General features: G+C 41.4%; 1 protein-coding gene across 3 annotated transcripts in view; it reads left to right on the top strand.

Moving 5' to 3' along the window:
- The window catches only part of LOC144680517 (structural maintenance of chromosomes protein 6-like), an 88624-nt gene that overhangs the window by 38533 nt on the left and 24517 nt on the right, over window positions 1-25574 (top strand). For all 3 annotated transcript variants that reach the window (XM_078541580.1, XM_078541581.1, XM_078541582.1), the window contains 8 exons: window positions 339-437; window positions 783-929; window positions 4254-4342; window positions 5177-5341; window positions 7422-7600; window positions 13698-13899; window positions 15285-15399; window positions 24590-24750. In XM_078541580.1, the coding sequence (XP_078397706.1) occupies window positions 339-437; window positions 783-929; window positions 4254-4342; window positions 5177-5341; window positions 7422-7600; window positions 13698-13899; window positions 15285-15399; window positions 24590-24750 (1157 nt within the window). The remainder of the gene's footprint in view (window positions 1-338; window positions 438-782; window positions 930-4253; window positions 4343-5176; window positions 5342-7421; window positions 7601-13697; window positions 13900-15284; window positions 15400-24589; window positions 24751-25574) is intronic.

Consider the following 25574-nt stretch of genomic DNA (forward strand, 5'->3'; position numbering starts at 1 on the left):
AAAATTGTTCCATTAGAGATGAATTGAGTGCTGATCCTCAAACGTGAAAGCCAAAATATAAATCTGGTCTCCACAATTGATTGTATTAAAAATGCGTTTTCTTTCACAGTCTCACGTTTTGCTTTGGAATAAATACACATATTTTGGGCATATTAAGTAAACTTAAAATTAAGTGCTTGTTATATTTACAAATAATAGGTTCCAGGGATTTGAATATCTATCATGTGACAATTTTCTTAGCTTGTCAATGGTCTTTGCACAGTAGAAAATGTGACCTATGGAATTTAATTAGAAATTATAACTGGAAAAAAGTACATTTTTAAATTTTGTATTGTAAGGTCATTGAAATTGAAAAGCACCTGCAACCGATAAAAGATCGTATTAAAACCGAAGAAAGCCGCAGTGTCAAATACGATCAGAAAGTAGAGGAATGGCAGGTGGGTAGGCCTTTTGGATTCATTCTTTTCCTTGGGCAGTTACTTTGTTTTTCTATGTTAATCACTAATTTTACACTTGGGTCCAAGGAAATTAGATCAATACTTGAAGGTGATAAATTTGCAGAGGTATAGGGAAAGGGCGGAGAAGTGAGACGAATTTACATAGCTCTACCAAAGAGCCAGTGCAAATGCAGTGGGCTGAATGGCCGCCTCATGTGCTTTTTCATTCTATGCTCCACAATCAATTTTCTACATTTAGGCGTTACTGCTACTGGAGTATAGAAATTTATATTTTTTTCTTTTAAGGTAAAATTAAACCACTGGTTTCATTCTCCGGCACTGCAGGTTAAAGTCAATGAAGCAGAAGAACAATTTAAGGCAGTTCAGAATCAGTTACAGAACATTACAGAGGAGGCTCAAGTATTACGACCACAGTGTACGACTTTAAAAGAAGATGTACAAGGAAAAAACAAAGCATGCAAAGAGACTGAGGTCAGTAGATTTAATGGAGCACAGTAAAACTGTAGATGCTTTGTGTCTATATTTGATAATGTACAGTATGTTAGGAAAGTTCAAACGATATAACTTCAGCTTCATCTCAAATCTAGGTTTAGTACATTGGAACAGGTTCAGACTGTGATGCACTGAATCAACTTTCAGTGATTGAGTTAAGAAATGGATAAAAAAGTTTGTACTCCCTAATTTTACTGTGTGTGTTGTTGGCCTGGCTTCTAATCTTTTCCTTGCCCTCACCTTGGCCTTAGAATTCTTAAGAGGAAGGATCGCATTGAGCCATTACTCACAGTTGGAGCAACTAACCATAAGACATAGGAGCAGAAATTAGGCCCTTTGGCCCATCGAGTCTGCTCCGCCATTCAATCATGGCTGATAAGTTTCTCAACCCCATTCTCCTGCCTTCTCCCCGTAACCTTTGATCCCCCTGACCAATCAAGAACCTATCTATCTCGGTCTTAAATACACTCAATGACCTGGCCTCCACAGCCTTCTGTGGCAATGAATTCCATAGATTCACCACTCTCTGGCTAAAGACGTTTCTCCTCATCTCTGTTCTAAAAGGTCTTCCCTTTACTCTGAGGCTGTGCCCTCGGGTCCTAGTCTCTCCTACTAATGGAAACATCTTCACCATGTCCACTCTATCCAGGCCTCTCAGTATTCTGTAAGTTTCAATCAGATACCCCCTCATCCTTCTAAACTCCATCAAGTATAGACCCAGAGTCCTCAAACGTTCCTCATATGTTAAGCCTTTCATTCCTGGGATCATTCTCGTGAACCTCCTCTGGACCCTCTCCAGGGCCAGCACATTCTTCCTGAGATACGGGGCCCAAAATTGCTCACAATATTCTAAATGTGGTCTGACCAGAGCTTTATAAAGCCTCAGCAGAACATCCCTGCTTTTATATTCTAGTCCTCTCGAAATAAATGCCAACATTGCATTTGCCTTCCTAACGACCGACTCAACCTGCAAGTTAACCTTAAGAGAATCCTGGACTCGGACTCCCAAGTCCCTTTGCACTCCAGACTTCTGAATTCTCTCCCCATTTAGAAAATAGTCTATGCCTCTATTCTTCCTACCAAAGTGCATGACCTCACACTTCCCCACGTTGTATTCCATCTGCCACTTCTTTGCCCATTCTCCTAACCTGTCCAAATCCTTCTGCAGCCTCCCCGCCTCCTCAATACTACCTGTCCCTCCACCTATCTTTGTATCATCTGCAAACTTAGCCAGGATGCCCTCAGTTCCTTCATCTAGATCATTAATGTATAAAGTGAAAAGTTGTGGTCCCAACACTGAACCCTGCGGAACTCCACTAGTCACCAGCCGCCATCCTGAGAAGAACCCCCTTATCCCCACTCTCTGCCTCCTGCCAGACAGCCAATCTATCCATGCTAGTACCTTGCCACTAACACCATGGGCTCTTATCTTACTGAGCAGCCTCCTGTGCGGCACCTTGTCAAAGGCCTTCTGGAAGTCCAAGCAGATAACATCCATTGACTCTCCTTTGTCTAACCTACTCGTTACCTCCTCAAAGAATTCTAACAGATTTGTCAGGCATGACTTCCCTTTGATGAAACCATGCTGACTTAGCCCTATTTTACCATGCACTTCCAAGTATTCTGAAATCTCATCCTTAACAATGGACTCTAAAATTTTACCAACGACCGAGGTCAGGCTAATCGGCCTGTAATTTCCCGTCTTTTGCCTCACTTCCTTCTTTAACAGGGGGGGTTACATTAGCGATTTTCCAGTCCTCCGGGACCCTCCCTGACTCCAGTGATTCCTGAAAGATTCCTAACCTTCCCTGTTTACTTCACAACCTCTTTGTATTATTCCTACTCCAGTCTATATTTGGGTAATTGAAGTTCCCCATTATGATTACTCTAAAATTCTTGCACCTCTCTGTAATTTCTTTGCAAATTTCTACACATCCCTTCCACTAGTTGGTGGTCTATATACTACACCAATCAATGCTATTGCATCTTTTTCATTCCTTACCTTTAGCCAGAGAGATTCTGTCCTTGACCCCTCTGGAACATCCTCTCCCTCCAGTACTGTAATGCTAACTTTAATCAATACTGCCACTCCCCACAAACCCCCTGCTCCTTTTCTTCCTTTCGTGTCTCTCCTGAACACCTTGTACCCAGGAATATTTAATGCCCAGTCCTGCCTTTCTTTCAGCCAGGCCAATGTTATAGGAATAATATAACTCCATTTGTCAACCTATGCCTGCAGTTCACCAATCTTATTAATGACACCCCTTGCCTTCACATGCATGCACATTAGCCCTGATTTAAGCTTTTTTACTCCCCCTCCCCCCGCCCCACTCCCTTATTCTTGCCCCATCTAATGACCTACTCTACTCTAATTCTATCAAACCCTCCAATATTCTGTCTACCTTGATACTACTCTCTGATATATCCTCATTATCAGTTGATACTCGCTACTTCCCACTGCCAGCTTTTCTCCTCTCCACTCTGAATTTCCCTTCAGGTTCCCATCTCCCTGCCAATCTAGTTTAAACCCTTCCCAACCGCACTAGCAAACCTCCCTGCGAGGACATTAGTCCCAGTCCTGTTAAGGTGTAACCCGTCGTCCTTGTACAGGTCCCACCTGCACCCAGAACTGGTTCTCATGCCTCAGAAATCTAAAGTCCTCCCTCCTACTCCATTTCTCCAGCCACATATTGAACTGTTCAATCTTCCCATTCTTGTGCTCACTAGCATGTAGCACTGGGAGTAATCCCGAGATTACTGCTCTTGATGTCCTTTTTAATTCCCTTCCTAACTCCCTAAAATCTGCTTCCAGGACCTCATCCCTTTTCCTAACTATGTCACCGGTCCCAATGTGGACCACGACCTCTGGCTGCTCACACTCCTCCAAAAGAATGTCTTGCAGCCACTCTGTGACATCCTTGACCCTGGCACCAGGGCGGCAACATACCATCCTGGCGTCAAGTCTATGCCACAGAAACACCTTTCTGCTCCCCTAACTATGGAACCCTCTACTACTATTACACTCCCACTCTTCTTCCTCGCCTCCTGCGCAGCTGAGCCACCTGTGGTGACATGAACTTGGTTCTTACTACAGTCCTCTGAGGAACCATCTCGCTTACCAGAATCCAAAATGGAAAAGCAGTTAAGAGAGTGAGATAGCCTCAGGGGATTCCTGCACTACCTGCCTGTTTCACTTAGATACTCTGACGGTCACCCATTCCCTCTCTGCCTGTGTTTGCATACCCAGGTTTCCAACTAATAGAGTTAGGTTTTTAAGCCAAATTTGTTTGAAATTACTTGCAGGCAACATTCCACCGCTACAGGACCCAGTTGAAACAACTTGAAAAAGACCATGATCAGTTACAGAGACGAATTGAAGAACTGCGAAATAGGTCAGAATATTATTTGTATCGCCTTGGAAAAATTATCAGCAAGTTTCATTCTGAGGAATAGACATTGTGATTTTCAAAAAGAGTAAATCAGATATTTGCCTTTTATTTTCTTGGAGTCCCATTTGACCCTGAGCTGATCTTCCGACTCATTTTCCTCTTCTTCATTATGCCCACCTACTTCCCCATAACACTGCCAACATCAACTTATCTGCTGTTGAAACTCTTACCTACGCCTTTGTTATCTCCAGTTTTAACTATTCCATGCTCTCCTGGCTGGTGTCCCACCTTACACCCTCTGTAAACATGAGCTTATCCAATCTCTGCTGCCCTTATCCTAACTTGCACAATATTGTTCCCCCATGTGCTTGCTGAGCTATCTTGACTCTCATTTGATCCAATTCCTCAATTTTAAAATTCTGACCTTTGTTTCAACTCCCTCCATGGTCTAGCCCTCTCCCTCCCTAATCCTCTCTGCCACCTCACAGCTGACTCCTCCTTGAGGATATTCCTTAAAACCTACCTCTTTGACTTAAACTTTTGGTCACCTGTCCTAATACCACCTTGTGTGGCTCAGTGTCAAATTTTGCCTGATAATACTGAAGCACCCTGGGATATTTTGCCACATTAAAGATGTTACAAAATGTTAGTTGTTTTAACTTTGAGCTATAAATCCAACCTTGTTTTGACTTTAATTTATTTTCCATGTTATATATTTCAAACTTTAGCCAAAAATCTGTACTTGACACTAAGCGCTTTTTTTTTACTGTAACTGTTCTCTCCCAATCAAATATATTGTCACCTGTAATCTTTTTCTTCAATTTTACTTCAAAATAGTGTAAATCAAAGTTCGGAGGCTGACCTCAGAGAGCGGCAGGAAAGAATTAGCAGTCTGCAAAAACAGCTGAAAGCATTGGAGGACCAAGAGGCCACAACCTCCCAGCAGCTGGCACAGTTTCAACATGCAATCAAAAAGTCTAGAGATGAACAGGATAAGCTTGGGTTGGTAATTAAAGGAGAGATAAGTGACTGGTATAGATAACTGCTCAGCTGTAATGCTATCAGAGCCTGTAATAATATAAGTAAAAAGAAGATATATTCAGTAGATCTTACATAACTGATAACTAAGGTTATATTTTTTGCATTATTGTAGCTATGATTCAGACATACAATTGATAACTTATCAGTGTAGACAATACAAAATAATGTTTGGATTTATGAAAATAGGAAGCTTTAGTACATTTTAAACCCACATATGACAATGTACTGTAAAAAGGGTAATGTTAAGTGGCAACATTGATAATTGGATTTGTGCTGATGAACTAACAGAAAGTCACTCTAGATTTCCATTGTAGCCTTTAGTAGAGCTGAAATCACAGAAAATGGCTAAACTTGGAAGCAAAAAGAGAAGCGTAATCTAAATATTGTGACATGCTGGTCAACAAGGATAGACGTCAATTTTTTTGTTTTAGGGCTGAAACTCATAAATTGTTTATATTTCATTCCACAAGATTCTCACTGGTCTTTTAATTACCTTGCAAGCGTTTCAGCTTGAAGACTTGTTAGCACATTATCATTAAGATGTTGATATCAGTCACTGTGATGCTATCTGGCAGAAATCTGTTTTCTAAATTAATAGAAAAATTTTCTCAATGTTGCATGTTATCTGGGGACGAAGTATATGGTTTTGAGGCAGGAATAAAGTTCCGAGAGGATACCTTGCAAGTAGGAGCAGGAGTATGCCATTCAGACCCTCGAACCTATTCCACAATTCAGTGAGTTCATAGCTGATCTGTGACCTAATTTCATAAGCTCGCCTATGCCACTTTTGGTTATAAATTTTATCAATCTCCGATTTAAAATTAGCATTTAATTTAGTATCAATGGCCATTTGCAAAAGAGAGTTCCACTTTTTATGTAAAGTGCCCCTAATTTCCTACGAAGTTTGGCTGTAATTGTTTGATTATGCCCCCTTGTCCTAGACTGCCCAAGCAGCAGAAGTAGTTTGTCTCTCTTTCTGTATCCTATCTATTCACCTTGATATCTTGAAAGCTTTGACCAAATTGCTCCTTGGCCTTCTAAATTACAGGGAATAAACCCTTGCTATTGTAATCTTGCCCCGTAATTTAACCCTTAACATTGAGATACAATTTTGGAAAATCTATGTTGCACTCCCTCCAAGGCCAGTGCATCCTTACTAAGGAGTGGTAGCAGGAATACTTACCTTATCCCTGGTGTGATATAAGCAGGGCTTTACATAGCTGTAGAATGGCTTCTGCCCCACCTCCACTTCTCATAACCTCTAGACATAAAGGCCAGCATTCCATTAAATTTTTTGGATGATTTTTCTGGACCTGTTCATGACATTTTAATGATCTAGGTACCTGAACCTCTAGTTTCTTTGGACCACCACTAGCTTTTCACCATTTAGAATATTGGTCCAAAGTGGATGACCTCACTTTTGGTCATATTGAAATTTATTTGCCTTATTTTTGCCCATTCACTTAATCTGTCAATATATCTTGTTAATTTTATGCTTCCATATACAATGCTGACAATGCCACCTGTCTTTGTGTCATTGGCAAATTTGGGTGTGTGATGTTCTTTCCCATCATCTAAGTTGTTAATAAATATAGTGAACAGTTGAAGCCACAACACAGGCCTACCTTTTCCATGTCCATGCTCGTTCTGTCTGATCAGCTGAAAATAGACTGAGTGACCTTCGTTTTCTATGTTAAAGAAATACCGGAATGGTGTGTTTTTTTTACTTCTAATTTTGCAATATACAGTTCCCCATGTTCTGTAAGAATTCCACTGTATTGCCTTGACACAATATGCTAAGCTTTGAATCCCAACGAATCTATACTCTAAACCTGATAGAAAAGACAATTTGTTTGAGTTCAATATGCTAATATGAATAGAAATGTGCATGTTCAATAATGAAGCAACCATTTTATTAGGTGAATTTAAAGTTTAGAATCTTTTTCAATAAAATAGTTTTTCTTTGACACTATTAATTTTGTATTCAGCTTACATATAAGCATGTTGCAATTGTAGCTTTAGCTCTATTATATATCCGTAGAGAAGAAGAAAAAGATGTGAAACAGTCTGCTGAATCCAAGAAGGAGCGGCTCGAAGAACTGAAAGCCAGCAGAACAAACCAATTGAAAAGATTTGGAGAAAGTATGCCTGCATTACTTGATGGAATAGAAGAAGCACATAAACAAGGTCGTTTCAGGCATAAACCAGTTGGTCCTTTAGGTAAATTTCAATCATTTATAACCTGGTTATTTAAGCCAAATAAAGCATAACTGATTTGCTTTGTGTCCTTTGTAATATGTTAATGTAAATTATCAAGATTTAGTGTCTTGTGTCCTCTCTCTAGTTTTAAGTTGATTAGATTTTAGTGATGAACTTCTTTGTCACAACATTTAGGTGATTGCAACTCTTTTGGAGTCAAAACAATGAACTAAATTAACAAAATAAGGGATAAATCAAGCACAGCCCCTAAGTCAGGTCAGCTGTAAAACCAAGGACAAAGTTTAAAGGAAACTTACAAACATTAAACTAAAATGTGATTAAAGGGATCAACAAACCACCCCAGTCCTCGCGGTGCCCACCGAGCACGGAAGGCCTCGAGAGTGCCAGCAGACACCGCGTGCTCTCTCTCCATGGACACCCGGCCGCAAACGTAGCCGCGGAAGAGGGACAAACAATCGGGCGGGACTCCCCCCTCGATCGCCCGCTGCCTGGACCTGTTAATGGCCAACTTGGCCAGGCCCAATTTAGGTGATTGTAGTTGTCTTAAAGCCTAATAGCTTTTTAATTGTGGTGGAATGTTCAGGTGCATAATTTAGAAATTTAGGTTTGGGTACATTTAGATTCAAGCATTGAAGGAGGCCATTCAGCCCATGGCACTTTTACCAGACCTTTGGTAGACCTATACAATTAGCCTCACTTCCCTACTCATTCCCCATTGGCCTGCGAATTTATTCCCTTCAAGTATTTATCAATTCCCTAATGTCCACTTTTGCTATTTTAAGATGTTGGTTTCTATCCCTTTTCACCTCAAGGAAAAGCTATTCCAATTTATTTAGATTCTTTTGGATATCTACTATGTGTTTCCACTTTATTTTGCTCCTACTATAATGTCTATTCTTGTTTGATGAATGATAGCTAAAATTAGATACTGTAAATTTCAAGCTCGTTAATGTTGGAGAATATTTGGGTTTGTACTCGGTTTCCTTTAAAGCACCTTCAAATTCAGTTCCATCTGTTTGTTACAGAATAATTTTCAGATACTACAACTATAGAAATGTGGTTTGCAGCAAGAGAAATTGACAGTCAGTAACATGATTACTGCTTTAATTGAGACAAGATTTTGGTCGTGAACATTGCAGAATATTTAGACTTCATATTTTATCATTCCCATGGATGTTCTGACTTCAAAAGGGGGAATTTATGACTGAGGTTCTACACAGCTCTTTTAATGTTTGATGTACTTTGAGTCTGTTAAGATGCCAGGTTGAGCATGGTGTTGGTTAAATTAGACTGGTAAGAAATCCAAATGGAGAATGAATGTTTTTAATTATGTTGGGCACTTTTGCAAAAAAAAAGTTACAGAATTGGAACGAAGGAAAGAATAGGGCATGCTATGTTCTTTTACCTTTTTCATAACAGTGTTTCATGGGTAGGTTGTCAGACAATGTGTTTGGGTTTAAGCTGGTAATGGAGAGAATTGAAAACCAACAGACTAAAATGAAAGTCAATTAATGACATCAATACCAGAATGGTCAAATAAGATAAGACATGTTCTGACTGTTAAACTATTGAGATGCATACATAGAAAAGCTAGAGAGATTTGGGATATGACTGATAGCAAGACTGTTTGGGCAGCTCGAACCCTTGAACAGGATAAGCCTCCAAGAATGATGATATGGGTTTAATATGTTTATGGAGGGAAAAGTAAGTAGGGTAAATGGTAAGTTCTGCCGGGAACACCTAGATGGCAGGTAGACTGGATACTACGTGATAAGTTTCCAAACTAGCTAATTTGGTTAGTAGTATATAGTGAAAAGGAAACAAAGATATTAGATGTAACCTGGGAAGGCTCAATTAGTCTAAAACCTGATTTAGCAAATGCAATGCATTCTGACTTTGTTAGGAATGTCAAATTATCAAGTCAAGACCTGAATTTTATCATGGTATGTGACCCAGATGTCATTCTAGGGATGCAAGTCATGATGCCCCTAAAAAATCAAAACCGCTATAAAGTCTCAAAAAAGGAATGAAACCAGACGGACCACCCAGCATTGACCTAGATACCAGAAATGACAATGGCAAACTCAGCCTTGTTGACCCTGCAAAGTCCTCCTTATTAACATTTGGGGGCTAGTGCCAAAATTGGGAGAGCTGTCTCACAGATTAGTCAAGCAACAGCCTGACATAGTCACCCTCACTGGATCATATCTTACAGATAATGTCCTAGACATCACCATCTTTGGGTATGTCCTATCCCACTGGCAGGACAGACCCAGCAGAGGTGGCAGCACAGTGGTATGCAGTTGGGAGGGAGTTGCCCTGGGAGTTCTCAAATCGACTCCGGACCCCATGAAGCCTCATGGGCAAGGAAACCTCTTGCTGATTGCCACATACTGTCCTCCCTCAGCTGAGGAATCAATTCTCCAGGTTGAACACCACCTGGAGGAAGCACTGAGGGTGGCAAGGGTGCAGGATGTACTCTGGATGGGGGACTTCGATGTTCGTCACTAAGAGTGGCTCGGTAGCACCAATAGTGACTGAGCTGGCTGAGTCCTAAAGGACATAGCTGCCAGACTGGGTCTACGGCAGGTGGTGAGGGAACCAACAAGAGGGAAAAACATACTTGACCTTGTCCTCACCAACCTGCTTGCCACAGATGTATCTGTCCATGACAGTATCATTAAGAGTGACCACCACACAGTCGTTGTGGAGACAAAGTTCCATCTTCACATTGAGGATACCCTCATGCTAAATGGGATAAATTTCGAACAGATCTAGCAACTCGACTGGGCATCCATGAGGCGCTGTGGACCATCAGCAGCAGCAGAATTGTACTTAAACACAGTCTGTAACCTCATGGCCTGGGGCCTGGCATATCCCCCACTCTACCATTACCACCAAGCCAGGGGATCAGCCTTGGTTCAATGAAGAGTGCAGGAGGGCAGCCAGGAGGAGCACCAGGCATACCTAAAAATGAGGTGTCAACCAGGTGAAGTATAACACAGGACTACATGCATGCCAAACAGCATAAGCAGCAAGTGATAGACAGAGTTAAGTGATCCCACCACCAACGGATCAGATCAAAGCTCCGCAGTCCTGCCACATCCAGTCGTGAGTGGTGGTGGACAATTAAACAACTCACTGAGGAGGTTCCACAAATATCCCCATCCTCAATGATGGAGGAGTCCAGCACATCAGTACAAAAGATAAGGCTGAAGTACTTGCTACAACTTCAGCCAGTAGTGCCGAGTGGATGACCCACCTCGGGCTTCTCCGGAGGTCCCCAGCATCACAGATGCCAGTTCGATTCACTCCATGTGACATCAAGAAACAGCTGAAGGCGCTGGATAGTGCAAAGGCTATGGGCCCTGACAATATTTTGGCAATAGTACTGAAAACTTGTGCTCGAGAAACTTTCCGCCCCCCCCTCCAGCCAAGCAGTTCCAGTACAGCTACAAAACTGGAATCTACCCGGCTATGTGGAAAATTGCCCAGGTATGTCCTGTACACAAAAAGCAGGACAAATCCAGCCCGGCCAGTTCCTGCCCCATCAGTCTCTTCTCAATCATCAGTAAAGTAAGGGAAGAGGTCACCAACAGTGCTATCAAGCAGCACTTGCTTAGCAGTAATATGTTCACTGATGCCCAGTTTGGGTTCTGCCAGGGCCACTCAGCTCCCGACCTCATTACAGCCTTGGTTTAAACATGGACAAAAGAGCTGAACTCCCGAGGCAAGGTGAGAGTGACTGCCATTGACATCAAGGCAGCATTTGAGTGAGTGTGGCATCAAGGAGCCCTAGCAAAACTGGTGTCAATAGGAATCAGGGAAAACTTGCCGCTGGTAGGAGTCATACCTAACACAAAGGAAGATGGTTGACGTTGTTGGAAGTCGGTTATCTCAGCTGCAGGACATCACTGCAGGAGTTCCTCAGGGTAGTGTCCTAGGCCCAACCATCTTCAACTGCTTTATCAATTACCTTCCTTCCATCATAAGGCCAGAAGTGGGGATGTTCGCTGATGATTGCACAATTTTCAGCACCATTCACCACAACTCAGATACTGAAGCAGTCCATGTCCAAATGCAGCAAGACCTGGACAATATCCAGGCTTGGGCTGACAAGCAGCAAGTAATATTCATGCCACACAAGTACCAGGCAATGATCATCTTCAACAAGAGAGAATCAAACCATCATCCCATGACATTCAATGGCGTTACCATCACCGAATCCCCCACTATCAACATCCTGGGAGGCTACCATTAACCAGAAACTGAACTGGACTAGTCATATAAATACTGTGGCTACATGAGCAGGTCAGAGGCTAGGAATCCTGCGACGGGTAACTCGACTCCTGACTTCCCAAAGCCTGTCCACCATCTCCAAGGCGCAAGTCAGAAGTGTGACGGAATACTCCCCACTTGCCTGGATGAGTGCGGTTCCCACAACACTCATGAAGCTTGACACTATCCAGGACAAAGCAGCCCGCTTGATTGGTTCCCCATCCACAAACATTCACTCCCTCCACCACCGACGTGCAGTAGCAGCAGTGTGTATCATCTACAAGATGCACTGCAGGAATTCACCAAGGCTCCTTAGACCGCACCTTCCAAACTCATGACTACGGCCATCTCGAAAGACAAGGGCAACAGATAGATGGGAACACCACCACCTGGAAGTTCCCCTCCAAGTCACTCACCACCCTGACTTGGAAATATATTGCTGTTCCTTCATTGTCATTGGGTCAAAATCCTAGAATTCCCTATACCTGCACTGCATGGACTGCAGCAGTTCAAGAAGGCAGCTCACCACCACCATCTCAAGAGCAACTAGGGATGGGCAATAAATGGCCCAGCCAGCGAAGCCCACATCCCCTGAATGAATTAAACAAAAATGGTGACCATTATTTGGTTATATTTAATGTACACTAATGCCGTAAGCTTGTATTCAGATGTACTACTTCAAAGGGCCAACTTCCACTGAGTTCCTAATTAAGGTAAAGACCATAATTTTTAAAGAATGGTTTAGACAGCCAGTTGAAAGAAAGGGAAATAAAAGGTTATGGGAACAGGCAGGCATGTAGGATTAGGGCTACTACTCATTTAGATGATAGCAGTAATAGACTAATTCAGTTTAATGACCTGTTTCCATATTTCAATTAGTGTTTACTTTTACTATGGTGGAAATGCAGCTTGAATACTGTGAAACCTATTCCTTTATTTGAGCAAACCTGCATGCTGATCTGTAGTCCTTCAGAAGATGCTTTCTAGTCAACAATTGGACAAGTTAAGAGTTATTAAGCCAATCAAACTTAATCCCTCATACCCAAGCTTTTACTATCTGAATTTTGAATGTGACTAATGATTCTTCCACTACTACTCTGCTTGGACACACTTCCTACTCTACCACTTTGGTCAAAAACAAATATTTGCCAATACATTTGAAATGGCTTATTTAACTGACTATGTTGATGCTTCTAACTATGATTACTAACAATGGTCAGTTAATAAGTATGCATGGCCAGGATTCCCTCTTGTTTCCTTTTAACATCCATTTTTTTTGCCTTTCAAAGGCTTGGATTAATGCATCAGTAGTTTTTTTTTTTGCAGGCATTGATATCACTTTGGTATCTTGGCCTGGGAGTATAAGGTTATTTGGCATTGGGAGTAGTGCAAGTAACTCTGACCCTTGCTTCACGTGATGTTTTCGTATGTCGCTGCATAATAATCAGTGAAAAAACCCTGATTGATTTTTCACTCGCTAGCTTAGGATGCTGAGGCGAATTATAGGGTTCCTATTACCATCCAATTGCAAGCTAAAAGCACAGACCAAAAATTGGATTTGAAACATTTCCATTCTGTGATGTTCAGTGTTGTACAATGCAATGCGTTGAGCCGTTAAGGAGCTTCAAACATGACTGCTTGAGTTAAGTGGTTGACATACTAAATTGTCCACTGGGCAATACAATTCTTTTGATGTAAACAGTCATGGCTGGGATGAGTTTGCTTGGGAACATGTTTTTAGTATATAAGGGACTTACCCATATAAACTTAGAAATAGTGAATGTTAATTACTGTGTAAAAGTTTTACTTATTTGTTTAGGTGCTTGCTTCAGACTGAAATATCCTGAACTGGCTTTGGCAGTTGAAAGTTGTTTGAAAGGACTGCTGCTTTCATTTTGCTGCGATAATTACAGAGATGAGCAGGTGCTCCAATCTTTGATGTCTCGATATTTCGGTTCAGGAAGACGACCCCAAATTAATGTGTGTGAGTTTGCAAATCAAGTATACAATGTAAAAGACAGGTATGTTTCAAGATTCTCAAATGTTTAATCTGTCATTAAGAGATTTTCACACAAAAAATGTTGTACAGAAAAGCATCGGGTAAACAATGTGAATTAAATATAATGTTAAGTTCCCTGTATAATATATGTGCATGTCTACTTTTGTCAGCAAGTGTTTTTTTGTATCGTGCCATAGCTGTGGCTAGTCCCACTTGAGTCTCTGGTATAAATTTCAGAGGAAAGAATTATGCTGCAGCCTTCACTCTATTCCACAGGCTACACATCTTTCTATTAAACTGTTGTCCACATAGATAAGCCTGCAGGAAAAGGTTTTGTGTGCAGATACTCGTTATTAATAATGCAATTCAGTTATGTGGTTACAGACAAAATTGTGGCAAAGTTTATAACATTGTCAAAATATTGCTGAAAAAGAGCCATGCTATCAAAGCTTTGAGCTTTGCTCAAAATTTGAACAAAAGGTGAAACTAGCCATTACATGCTGTTGCTATGCAGTAGCAACACGAGTGGTATTCTCCACTAACAGGATGTTGCTGTATTGCCAAAAAAGGTGTTCTACCTATCTCACAAATGAGTATATGAATTTCAGTGCTGGTGTGATGCCAGATATATAGGTCAACAACTGGCGGATCTTATCAAACAGCTCTTCGTTCAGCTGTTTGCAACAGGCAAAGTACTGACCATACCTAACTATTCAAAATGTAGTGTCCAACATTAGATGTGATTCTGCGATTGGACAATACCTGCTAAACAATCCTGATTGTGCTAAGAATTACACTGAAAACCAAGTTAAGATTGTCAGTCGGGCTCACAGTGGGGCTCACTTGTACATTCTAGAAGCCACATCTATTCACACACAGGGCCCTGTCCTTTGCAGACAGAAGAAACATGTCCGCACATTGCGCCTTTTTCAACTAAACAAAAGCTTGGGGAATAGTCACTCCCTGGTTCATTCTCCAGTGTTGACCAATCAGAGTTAACCTGCCACTTTGAATTTGAACAAAGCTGAATAGTTAACTGTTCCATGCTGTATTCTTGACAATGCCTCCACCAATCAGAGTCCACTTACCAACCAATCAGCACACTCTCTTCATTAAGTATAAATTGTTCCCTTTACTGTTGGTAATTTCTTGTGAGCTGTCCTGATGCGTGCAAGATGAAAAGCTTCCATAACATGTCTGTTTTCAGCAATACTCAAGTTCTGTACTACCAAACGATTAATTGTCAAAATAAGTGCAAATGTTCTTGTTTTGATTCTTCAAAAACTGCATGATTATATTGTCTTTAATAGAAAACAACATTTTACAGCTGTCTTAATCTGTATAAGTTTGATATTTCATTGGGGAGACAGTACTGAAATAATTAAAAATTTATATTTCTCCTTGAAGAGCTGTTCATCATCCAGATTTCCCAACAGTTCTTGATGCCTTAGAAATAGGTAACCCAGTGGTGGCCAACTGTTTGATTGACATGAGGGGCATAGAAAGAATCCTGCTAATCAGTGTAAGTCCTTCTTTAGCAGTTTTATTTTCATAGAATTTCACATGTGACTGTCGTGGTTTAAAAGTTGGAAATTGAATGAATTAGCCTGCATAATGCAGCGTATTGAACCTGAGCCCTTTATATTTGTTAAAAAGCTTGTTTAATCAAATATGTAGTGCATTACTTCAACTGTGATTCCAACGATGTAACTTGTGGCTAGAGTACTATGTTTGACCAGTTGTGTGCTTATTCAAAACTTTGATTTTTTCAGTCATATTAATCTATAATCTAAGAATTAATTTGCAAATTTCATCTTTTCTTCAGTGGTCTGCTGAGTGAATTGTTTGAAGGCTCACATATTGTGGTTGAGTCTTAACAATTTCAAATCCATTATATTCAGATTACAAGAGCCTGCCTTGCTATCTACCTAATCTCTTAAATTACATTAAGAGAAATAACTTTGTCTGCCAGAACAAAATAATACATTCCCTTCAGCCTCAGTAAGAATAGGACATTGGTAACATGGAATCAATTTGAATTTGTAAATGGGTTGTAATTAGCATAATTGACATGTCATCCAATTAACATAAATCTTTCAAACCTCTTTGAGAAGAAGAATTGCTTATTTAATTCAGAACACGTGCTTAAATTTAGAAGCTTATTTAATTTTTAGTTCTGTCATTAAATCATTGAATTTCTTGTTTTCAGCATGAATGTCAGTGTGGTAAGAGATAGCCAGCTGCAAAGCAAAGTTTATAGATAAATGCATCATGTGGCGTAGTACTTAAACCATTCCAATTCCTAGTCTGGGATAAATTAGCTAAATTGAACTGGGGGTGGTACAGTTTGCTCTTAACAATTCTATTGTAGGCAGAGAAAAACTAGTGTTCATTTTAAATCCTGATCATTATCCAGTCAACTAGCGGAAAAGTCCTTTACCCTCCTTAGAGAATATTCCATGAACAATGCCAAAATTGGAGGGGCTGCCCCACAGACTAGTCAAGGAACAGCATGGCATAGTCATACTTTGTGCTGGGGACTTTGCTGTTTCTGGTGTGTACAAATGATTTGGACTTAAATGTAGGGGGTATGATCAAGAAGTTCACGGATGATACAAAAATTGGTAGTGTGGCAAATAGTGAGGAGGATAGCCACAAACTGCAGGAGGATATCAATGGACTGGTCAGGTGGGCAGAGCAGTGGCAAATGGAATTCAACCCGGAAAACTGTGAGGTAATGTACTTGGGGAGGGCTAACAAGGCAGGGATTACACTATGAATGGTAGGACGCTGGAAAGTACTGAAGATCAGAGGGACCTTGGTGTGCATATCCACAGATCCCTGAAGGTAGCAGGGCAGGTAGGTAAGGTGGTTAAGAAGGCATATGGGATACTTGCCTTTATTAGCTAAGGCGTAGAATACAAGAGCAGGGAGGTTATGCTGGAATTGTATAAAACACTGGTTAGGCCACAACTGGAGTACTGTGTGCAGTTCTGGTCACCACATTATAGGAAGGATGTGATTGCACTGGAGAGGCTGCAGAGGAATTTACCAGAATGTTGCCTGAGCTGGAGGGTCTGAGCTATGAGGAAAGATTGGATAGGCTGGGCTTTTCCTTGGAGCAGCGAAGACTGAGAGGAGGGGATCTGTTGGAGATGTATAAGATTGTGAGGGGCATAGATAGGATGGATAGGAAGGCACTTTTTCCATTAGTAGAGGGCTCAATAACCAGGGGGCATAGTTTTAAGGTAAGAGATAGAAGGCTAAGAGAGGAGTTGATGAGAAATTTTTTCACCCAGAGGGTGGTGGGAGTCTGGAACTCTTTGCCTGAAAGGAAGGAATGTTTGAGGACTCTGGGTCTATACTCGATGTAGTTTAGAAGGATGAGGGGGGATCTGATTGAAACTTACAGAATACTGAAAGGCCTGGATAGAGTTGACGTGGGGAAGATGTTTCCATTAGTAGGAGAGACTAGGACCTGAGGGCACAGCCTCAGAGTAAAGGGAAGACATTTTAGAACAGAGATGAGAAGAAACTTCTTTAGCCAGAGAGTGGTGAATCTATGGAATTCATTGCCACAGAAGGCTGTGGAGGCCAGACCATTGAGTGTATTTAAGACCGAGATAGGTTCTTGATTGCTAAAGGGATCAAATGTTACGGGGAGAACGCAGGAGAATGGTGTTGAGAAACTTATCAGCCATGATTGAATGGCGGAGCAGACTCGATGGGCCGAATGGCCTAATTTCTGCTCCTATGTCTTATGGTTGAGTCAGAAACGCTCGTAACATTTAAGAGGTATTCAGATATTCACATGTGTTGCCGTAGCCTCCAGGGCTAAGGGCCAAGCACTAGAAAATGGGATTAGTGTAGTCAGATCTTTGTTGACCAGCACAAACACGATGTGCCAAATGGCGGCCTCCTGTGCTATAAACGCCTGAGTCTATAAATCTTACAGCCACTGTCGCTGACACCTCCATTATCATCCCTATATATATTCTGTCCCATTGGCAGCACAGACCCACTAGAAGTGGTGGCTAAATGGTATGCGGTTGGAAGGGAGTGGCTGTGGGGGTCCTCAACATTGACTTTGCACCCCATGAAGTCTCATGGCATCAGGTCAAACATGGACAGGGAAACCACCTGTCGATTACCACCTACCACCCTCCCTCAGCTGAAGAAAAGCTGATGAATTAGTACTCCTCCATATTGAACACCACTTGGAAGAATCACTGAGGGCACAGAATGTACTCTGGATGGAGGACTTCAATGTCCATCACCAAGAGTGACTCAGGCTGCACCACTACTGATTGAGGTGACCAAGTCCTGAAGAACATAGTTGCCAGACTGGGCTTGTGGGAAGTGGTGAGAGGACCAACAGGAGAAAAACCTACTTGACCTCACCCTCACCACCTAGCCATCAGAGCTGCATCTGTCCATGGCAATGATGGTAATAGTGACCACCGCACAGTTCTTGTGGAGGCAAAGTTTCCCATCTTCATACTGAGGACACCCTCCATCAGGTTGTGTGTCACTACTAACATGCCAGATGGGATAGAGAAAGAACAAATCTAACAGCTCCAAACTGGACATCCATGAGGTGGGCCATCGGTAACAGCAGAATTGTATTCAACCACAATCTATGGCCTCATGGCTCAACGTTTCCCTCATTTCACCACTACCATCAAGCTGAGAGATTAATCCTGGCTCAATGAGGAGTGCAGGGAAGAATGCGCTGAATACCAGGCATGCTTAAAAATGAGGTGCCAGCCTGACGACAACATAAGAATAATGCAAGATAAACAGTCGAACGATCCCACAACCAACAGATCTGATCAAAACTGTGCAGTTCTGCCTTTTCCTGCCCTAAACAACTAAGAGGAAGAAGAGGCTCCACATCCATCGCCATCCAAAATGCTGTTCGATTCCAGCACTTCAGTGCAAGATGCGAGGCTGAAGCATTTGCAACCATTTTCGGCCAGAAGTACCGATGAAATGTTCCATCTCGGCCACCTCCTGAGGTCCCCAATATCACGCTTGTCAGTCTTCAGCAATTCATTTCACTCCACATGATGTCAAGAAATGCCGGAAGGCACTGGGTACAGCAAAGGTTGTGGGTCCTGACAACATGCCGGCTGTAATACTGAAGACTCGGGCTCCAGAACTAGCTGTATCTCTAACCAAGTTGTTCTGCTGCAAATACAACACTGGTATCTACCCAGCAAAGTCGAAAATTGCCCAGATATACCCTGACTACAAAAAGCAGCACAAATCCAATCAGGCCAATTATCCAATCAGTTTACTCTAAATCATCAGTAAAGTGGTGAAGGGTGTTGTCAGCAGTGCTATCAAGAGACACTCTCTCAGCAATAACCTGCTCACCAATGCACAGTTTGGGTTCTGCTGGGACCATTCGGCCCCTGATCTCATTACAAACATGAAGAAAAGAGCTGAATGCAGGAGGTGAGGTTCGAGAGACTGCCCTTGACATCGAGGCAGCATTTGAGAGAGTGTAACATCAAGGAAACTCTTTCGAGTTACCAACAGTCACAGATTGCAACTTCTTTCGAGTACAATCATAGTTCTTGGTTTCCGGGAGTGGGACATGAACCCACAACCCTCTGATTCAAAGGCGAGGGTGCTATGAACTGAGCCACAGCTGACACCTCCTAGCAAAATTGAAGTCCATGGGAATTGGTGGAAAAACCCTCCACTGTTTGGAGTCATACCTAGCACAAAGGTAGATGCTTGTATTTGTTAGAGACCAATCATCTCAGCCCCAGGACATTGCTGCAGGAGTTCCTCGTGTTAGTGTCTAGGCCTAGCCATTTTAGCTGTTTCTTCAATGACCTCCCTCCATCTTAAGGTCAGATGTGGGGATGTTTGCTTATGATTGCGCAGTGTTTAGTACTGTTTGCAACACTTCAGATACTGAAACATTCCGTGCCTGCATGCAGCAAGACCTGAGCAACATTTGGGCTTGGGCTGATAAGTGGCGAGTAACATTTGCCAGGCTATGATTATCTCCAACAAATAATCTAACCATCTCCCCTTGACATTCAACAGTGTTACCATCGCTGAATTTCCATCATCAACACCTTAGGAGTTACCATTGACCAGAGATTTAACTGGACCAACCATATAAATACTGTGGCTATAAGAGTAGGTCAGAGGCTAGCAATTCTGTGGTGGATAAAATGCATCTTAACTTTCCAAGCCTGTTACCATCTATAAGTCACAAGTCAAGAGTGTGATGAAATACTCTCCACTTGCTTGGATGAGTGCAGCTCCAACAGCACTCAAAGTTTGACACCATCCAGAACAAAGCAGCCCACTTGATTGACACCCCAATATATCACCTTAAACATTCACTCCCTCCACCAACCAATATTCGTAGCAGTGTGTACCTTCTACTAGATGCACAGCAGGAACTCACCAAGCCTCCTGAAAACACCCTCCAAATCTGAGACCTCTACCATCTAGATGGATAAGGGCAGCAGTTGCATGGGGATGCCACCACTTGCAAATAAACCTCCAAGCCACATACGCACATGAAACATATAAGATCCTGAGGGGTCATGACAGGATGGATGCAGAAAGGATGTTTCCTCTTGTGGGAGAATCTAGAACTAGGGGTCACTGTTTAAAAATAAGGGGTCGCCCATTTAAAAGAGATTAGTTGAAATTTTTTTGCTTACAGGGTTGTGAATCTTTGGAACTCTCTTCCTGTAGAAGATAGTGGAAGCAGTGTCTTTGAATATTTTTAAGGCAGAGGTTGATAGATTCTTGGTAAGCAAGGAGATGATAGGTTATCGGGGGTGGGTGGGATTCAGATTTCGGGTTACTATCAGATCAGCCATGATCTTATTAAATGGCAGAACAGGCTTGAGGGGCTGATTGGCCTACTCCTCCTTGTTCATATGTTCATCCTGACTTGGAACTAAGTGCTGTTCCTTCACTGTCACTGAGTGAAAATCCTGGAACTCACTCTCTCTAACAGCACCATGGGTGTACCTTTACTGCATGGACGCCAGTGGTTCAAGAAGGCAACTCGCCACCATTTTCTCGAGGGCACTTAGGGTTGGGTGACAAAGATAAGGTGGTTAAGAAGGCATATGGGATACTTGCCCTTATTAGCTGAGGCGTAGAATACAAGAGCAGGGAGGTTATGCTGGAATTGTATAAAACGCTGGTTAGGCCACAACTGGAGTACTGTGTGCAGTTCTGGTCACCACATTATAGGAAGGATGTGATTGCACTGGAGAGGCTGCAGAGGAAATTTACCAGAATGTTGCCTGAGCTGGAGGGTCTGAGCTATGAGGAAAGATTGGATAGGCTGGGTTTTTCCTTGGAGCAGCGAAAATTGAGAGGGGATCTGTTGGAGATGTCTAAGATTGTGAGGGGCAACATTCACAGCCTGTAGAATTATAGAAAGGTTGCAGCACTGAAGGAGGCCGTTCAGCCCATCATGTCCATGGCAGCTCTCTTTAAGAGCTACTCAACCAGCCCCATTCCCCTGCCTTTTCCCATAGCTCTGCATTTTTGTTCTTTTTAGGTATTTATGCAGCTCTCTTTTGAAAGCTACGGTTGAATCTGCCTCCACCACACTTCTGGGCTGTGCATTCCAGGTGCTAACCTCTCCTGGATTTAAGAAATGTTTTTCCTCATGTCGCTGTTTCTTCTTTTGCCAATCACCTTAAATTGGTGCCCTCTGGTTTCCAATTCTTCCTCCAGAGCTGTAGGCTTATGGGTGTGAGTGTGGATGGTTCTGTCTGTGTGACTTATTTAATTAGACTAGAGAACACTTAGACTACAAGATTGAAATTATTAACAGTTAGGTGTAACTTTTGAAGTGGAGATAAGAAGCTAGGATGAGGGTTCCACATATAGCGTGTGAAGGAAATATGCGTTTTTAGATAAGTGAAGGGGTTCTTTGATTTTCAATGAGATAGTGCAATATTTACAACTGGCAAGTGAGGCAAAGCAATACGTTTGTTTTTCCTAAAAGGAAAAGGCCATATTGATAACATGAAAGATTTTTATATTATGGGAAAAGTAACTTTCCAAAGACATTGTAGAACAATGGGGTTTTACACATTAAAGAAAGAGAAACATATATAACGAAGGATGGAAGACTGTTTGGGGTGTGGCCATGTAAAACCTGGAAAGATACACCGTGTGAACCAGACTTGGGAAAAACCTTTAGCCACTCTGAAGAAGTGCTGCACCAGTAACTAAAGTTGTGTTAAAAGCCTTTGGAATTCCACTGTCAAGTGGGTGTTTTAGTAACCTGGCAGGATTGCCTATTTGAATTTAAAATATATTTTGGACTGTTGCTGTAAAGGGGGTGTGTGGTTGGGAGTCAAGTTAATTCGGAATTTTTGGAATTTGTTATAATACTATCATTGTAATCTTATGTATATGTTTGAATTCTTTTCTTTTGTTGATAAATGCTTTAATTTAATTTTCAAAATCTCTAAAGGTGTTAGTTGTCTCATTACTTCTGAATTCAGTGCACAAATCTTCCTGTAATAAATACAAATTGCAAAACCGTTGTGATAGTGTGGCCAAGTTTCCCTTGTGGATTTGGTCCGCCTGGCACATATCACCTGCCACATCATAACAAAAGAGAATAGTTTTTCCCTGTTGCTCCCTCCAGGCTCTTCATGATTTTGAACACTCTGATTCAATCTCTCTCGACCTTGTCTTTGGAGAAAACAGACGCAGCTTCCCCAATCTGTTGTTGAAACTGAAGCCTTTCACCCCCGGAGGCATTCTTATGAAATAGGGGCAGTAGTAGACAATATAGCCCCTTGAGCCTGCCCCACCATTCAGTATGATCATAGCTGACCCTCAGCCTCAACCCCACTTCCCACTGCTCCCCATATCCCTTGATTCCAGGAGATACCAAATATCTGTCTATTTCAGCCTTAAATCTTTTCAGCAATGGAGCATCCACAGCCCTTTGTGGTAGAGAATTCCAAAAATACACAACCTTTTGAAGAAATTGCTCATCTTAGCCCGAAATGTTCGGCTGCTTATCCGGCGATTGTGTTCTAGATTCTCTAGCCAGGGGAAATAACTTGTCGGTGTCTACCCTATGAATCCCTCCAGAATCCTGTGTACTTCAATAAGATCACCTTTCACTCTTCTAAGCTTCTGAGAGTACAAATATAATTTACTTGGGTTCTCATCGTAGGACAACCCTCTCATCCTTGGGACGAACCTAGTGAATCTTTGCTGTGTCACCTCCAATGCAAGTATATCCTTAAGTATGGAAACCAAAGCTGCACACTACTCTAGGTGTGGTCTCACCAAAGCCTTATACAATTATAGCAAGGTTTCCTTACTCTCGTACTCCAATCCCCTTGCAATAAAGGTCAACATGCCACTTGCCTTCCTAATTACTTGCTGTACCTGCATGCTAATTTTTTGTGTTCCTTGTATGAGTACACCCAAGTTCTTCTGAACATCAACATTTACAAGTTTCATGCCTATTAAAAATATTATGCTTTTCCATTACTACCATGTTGAATGATCTCACTTCCCTACGTTATACTCCATCTGCCACCGTGTTGCCCACTCACTTAAACTATCTATATCTCTTTGCAGCCTCTTTGTGTCCTCATCTCAGCTTGCATCTCCCCCAAGCTTTGTTTCATCAGCAATCCTAGATACATTACTCTTTCTGTCTCTTCGTTTAAGTCATTAATATAGATTATAAATAGCTGAAGCCCCAGCATTAATCCTTGTGACACTCCACCAGTCACAGCCTGACAACTTGAAAACACCCTGTTTATCTATACTCATTGCTTCCTGTCTGTTAACCAACCTTTTATCCATGTTAATATATTACCCCCAATTCCATCAGCCCTTATCTTGTATCGCAAAAAAAGGTCAATACACCTAATTGAATACCTTTTGGAAATCCAAGTATACTACATCCACTGGTTCTCCTTTATCTACCCTACCAGTTACACCCTCAAAGTTTCAGTAGATTTGTGAAACATGATTTCCCTTTTATAAAACTATATTACTTTGTCTGATCATACTATCATTTTCTAAGTGCATTACTAAGGTTTCCTTAATAGATTGCTGCATTTTCCCGACAACTGACATTAGGTTAACTGGCCTGCCGTTCCCTTTTTTCTCTCTTCCCCTCTTTCTTGAATAGTGGTGTTACATTTACTAACTTCCAATCTGCTTAAACCATTCTAGAATCTAGGGAGTTTTCAAAAATCAGAAGCAGGTTCTGTATCTTGTCTGGGGAATTTCCCTGCCGCCAGTACCAGACTTTTAAAATTCTAAACTAAACATTCATTTGTTAAAAGTAGAAATGTACCAGAAAATAAATGTTATAATATAATTTTACTTAATTTGAGGCAGATTTCTGTTTATATATTCTAACTTCATGCTTTGATTTCATTGTCTAGTGAGAGTTGGATTCATTGCAATCGGAAACCTGGTTCATTGCTATTTTGTCTCTATAATTGCAATACGGTGTGCAGAATGCTAACTCACTGCATAAACATGGCTGCGTTGTGTGATTTTTATCAGTAGCCAAAGGGTAATATAGCCAACAGATTATTTAATTGCCCTTCATAGAACAATGAGTAATATCTTGAGTAACTCTGCACTGGAATTTGTCTCAAACAAACACTTTAACCGTAAACAAATTCTAGCAAGAAACTAAGTATTTGCCGTTTCATTTCTAGAGCAACAGCAGGGCTCGTGAAATTATGCAACAGCAAAAACCACCCGTAAACTGTAGAGAAGCCTTTACTGCAGCAGGTGACCAGGTCTTTGTCAACCGCTATTACTCTTCAGAAACAGACAGGGCAAGATACTTGGGTGGTGATGTGGAATCAGAAATCAGGTTTGTAAATTTCTCTATCAACTATCTTAATATTGCAACTTTACCAAAAAAATGCAGGCTGGAGCAGTAAGTCTTTAAAGATATTCTGGGGGTTCAGTCCTGTACATGCTTCACCTTTTCCCCTCCTCCCTCCACACCCTGTCACTTTTCTTCCCCCTTCCTTGTCAGTCTTCCCTTCTGTCTTGGTGTATGTTCAAGTATGATTCTGAATCGTTAGGTGATAATGTGCTAATGGTTGAGAGAGGTTGGCATAACAAATGAAGAAACTAAATTGAATAGGTTGTTCTATAACCTGATATTGATGAAAAGTTTGTAATGCTAGTTTTTCTAAAACATTAAAGAATAAAGAAGTTAGCAATGTTGTCGTGCAGCATACTAGCATTACAAATTGTAAACTACAGAGAAGTAAAATGCCAGCATATCACCCCGCTGAGATTTCATCTTGTTTGTCTTGTGAACTAAATTATGCCCTTTTTATGAAAAACTGATCATAATCAACAAAGTTTAAATGATGACATCCTCGAGTGCCATATTAGTGTTGAATAATAACTCCTGTATGTTCCCTGACTGTTAATTCCAATCCATTTATAATGCCATTCTTTAAGAATATAATATTGCTAAGTAGTTAGAATTCTGTTGTTTATTCAGTCTTTCGGTTGACTATGAAGTATGCACGTTGTCCAGTAAATATCAATGCAAGGAGTTGGTGCAACTAAATATGCAATTCTACTATGCAGATTCACCATTAGGAACAAATCTGCACCCTGGTCTGCTATTTAATGGGTGCCTGCCCATTTGTGCGAGTTCAGAAAAGCATTATTACT

Source organism: Cetorhinus maximus, chromosome 5 (assembly GCF_964194155.1).
Source record: "Cetorhinus maximus chromosome 5, sCetMax3.hap1.1, whole genome shotgun sequence".
NCBI classification, from domain to species: Eukaryota; Metazoa; Chordata; class Chondrichthyes; order Lamniformes; family Cetorhinidae; genus Cetorhinus; species Cetorhinus maximus.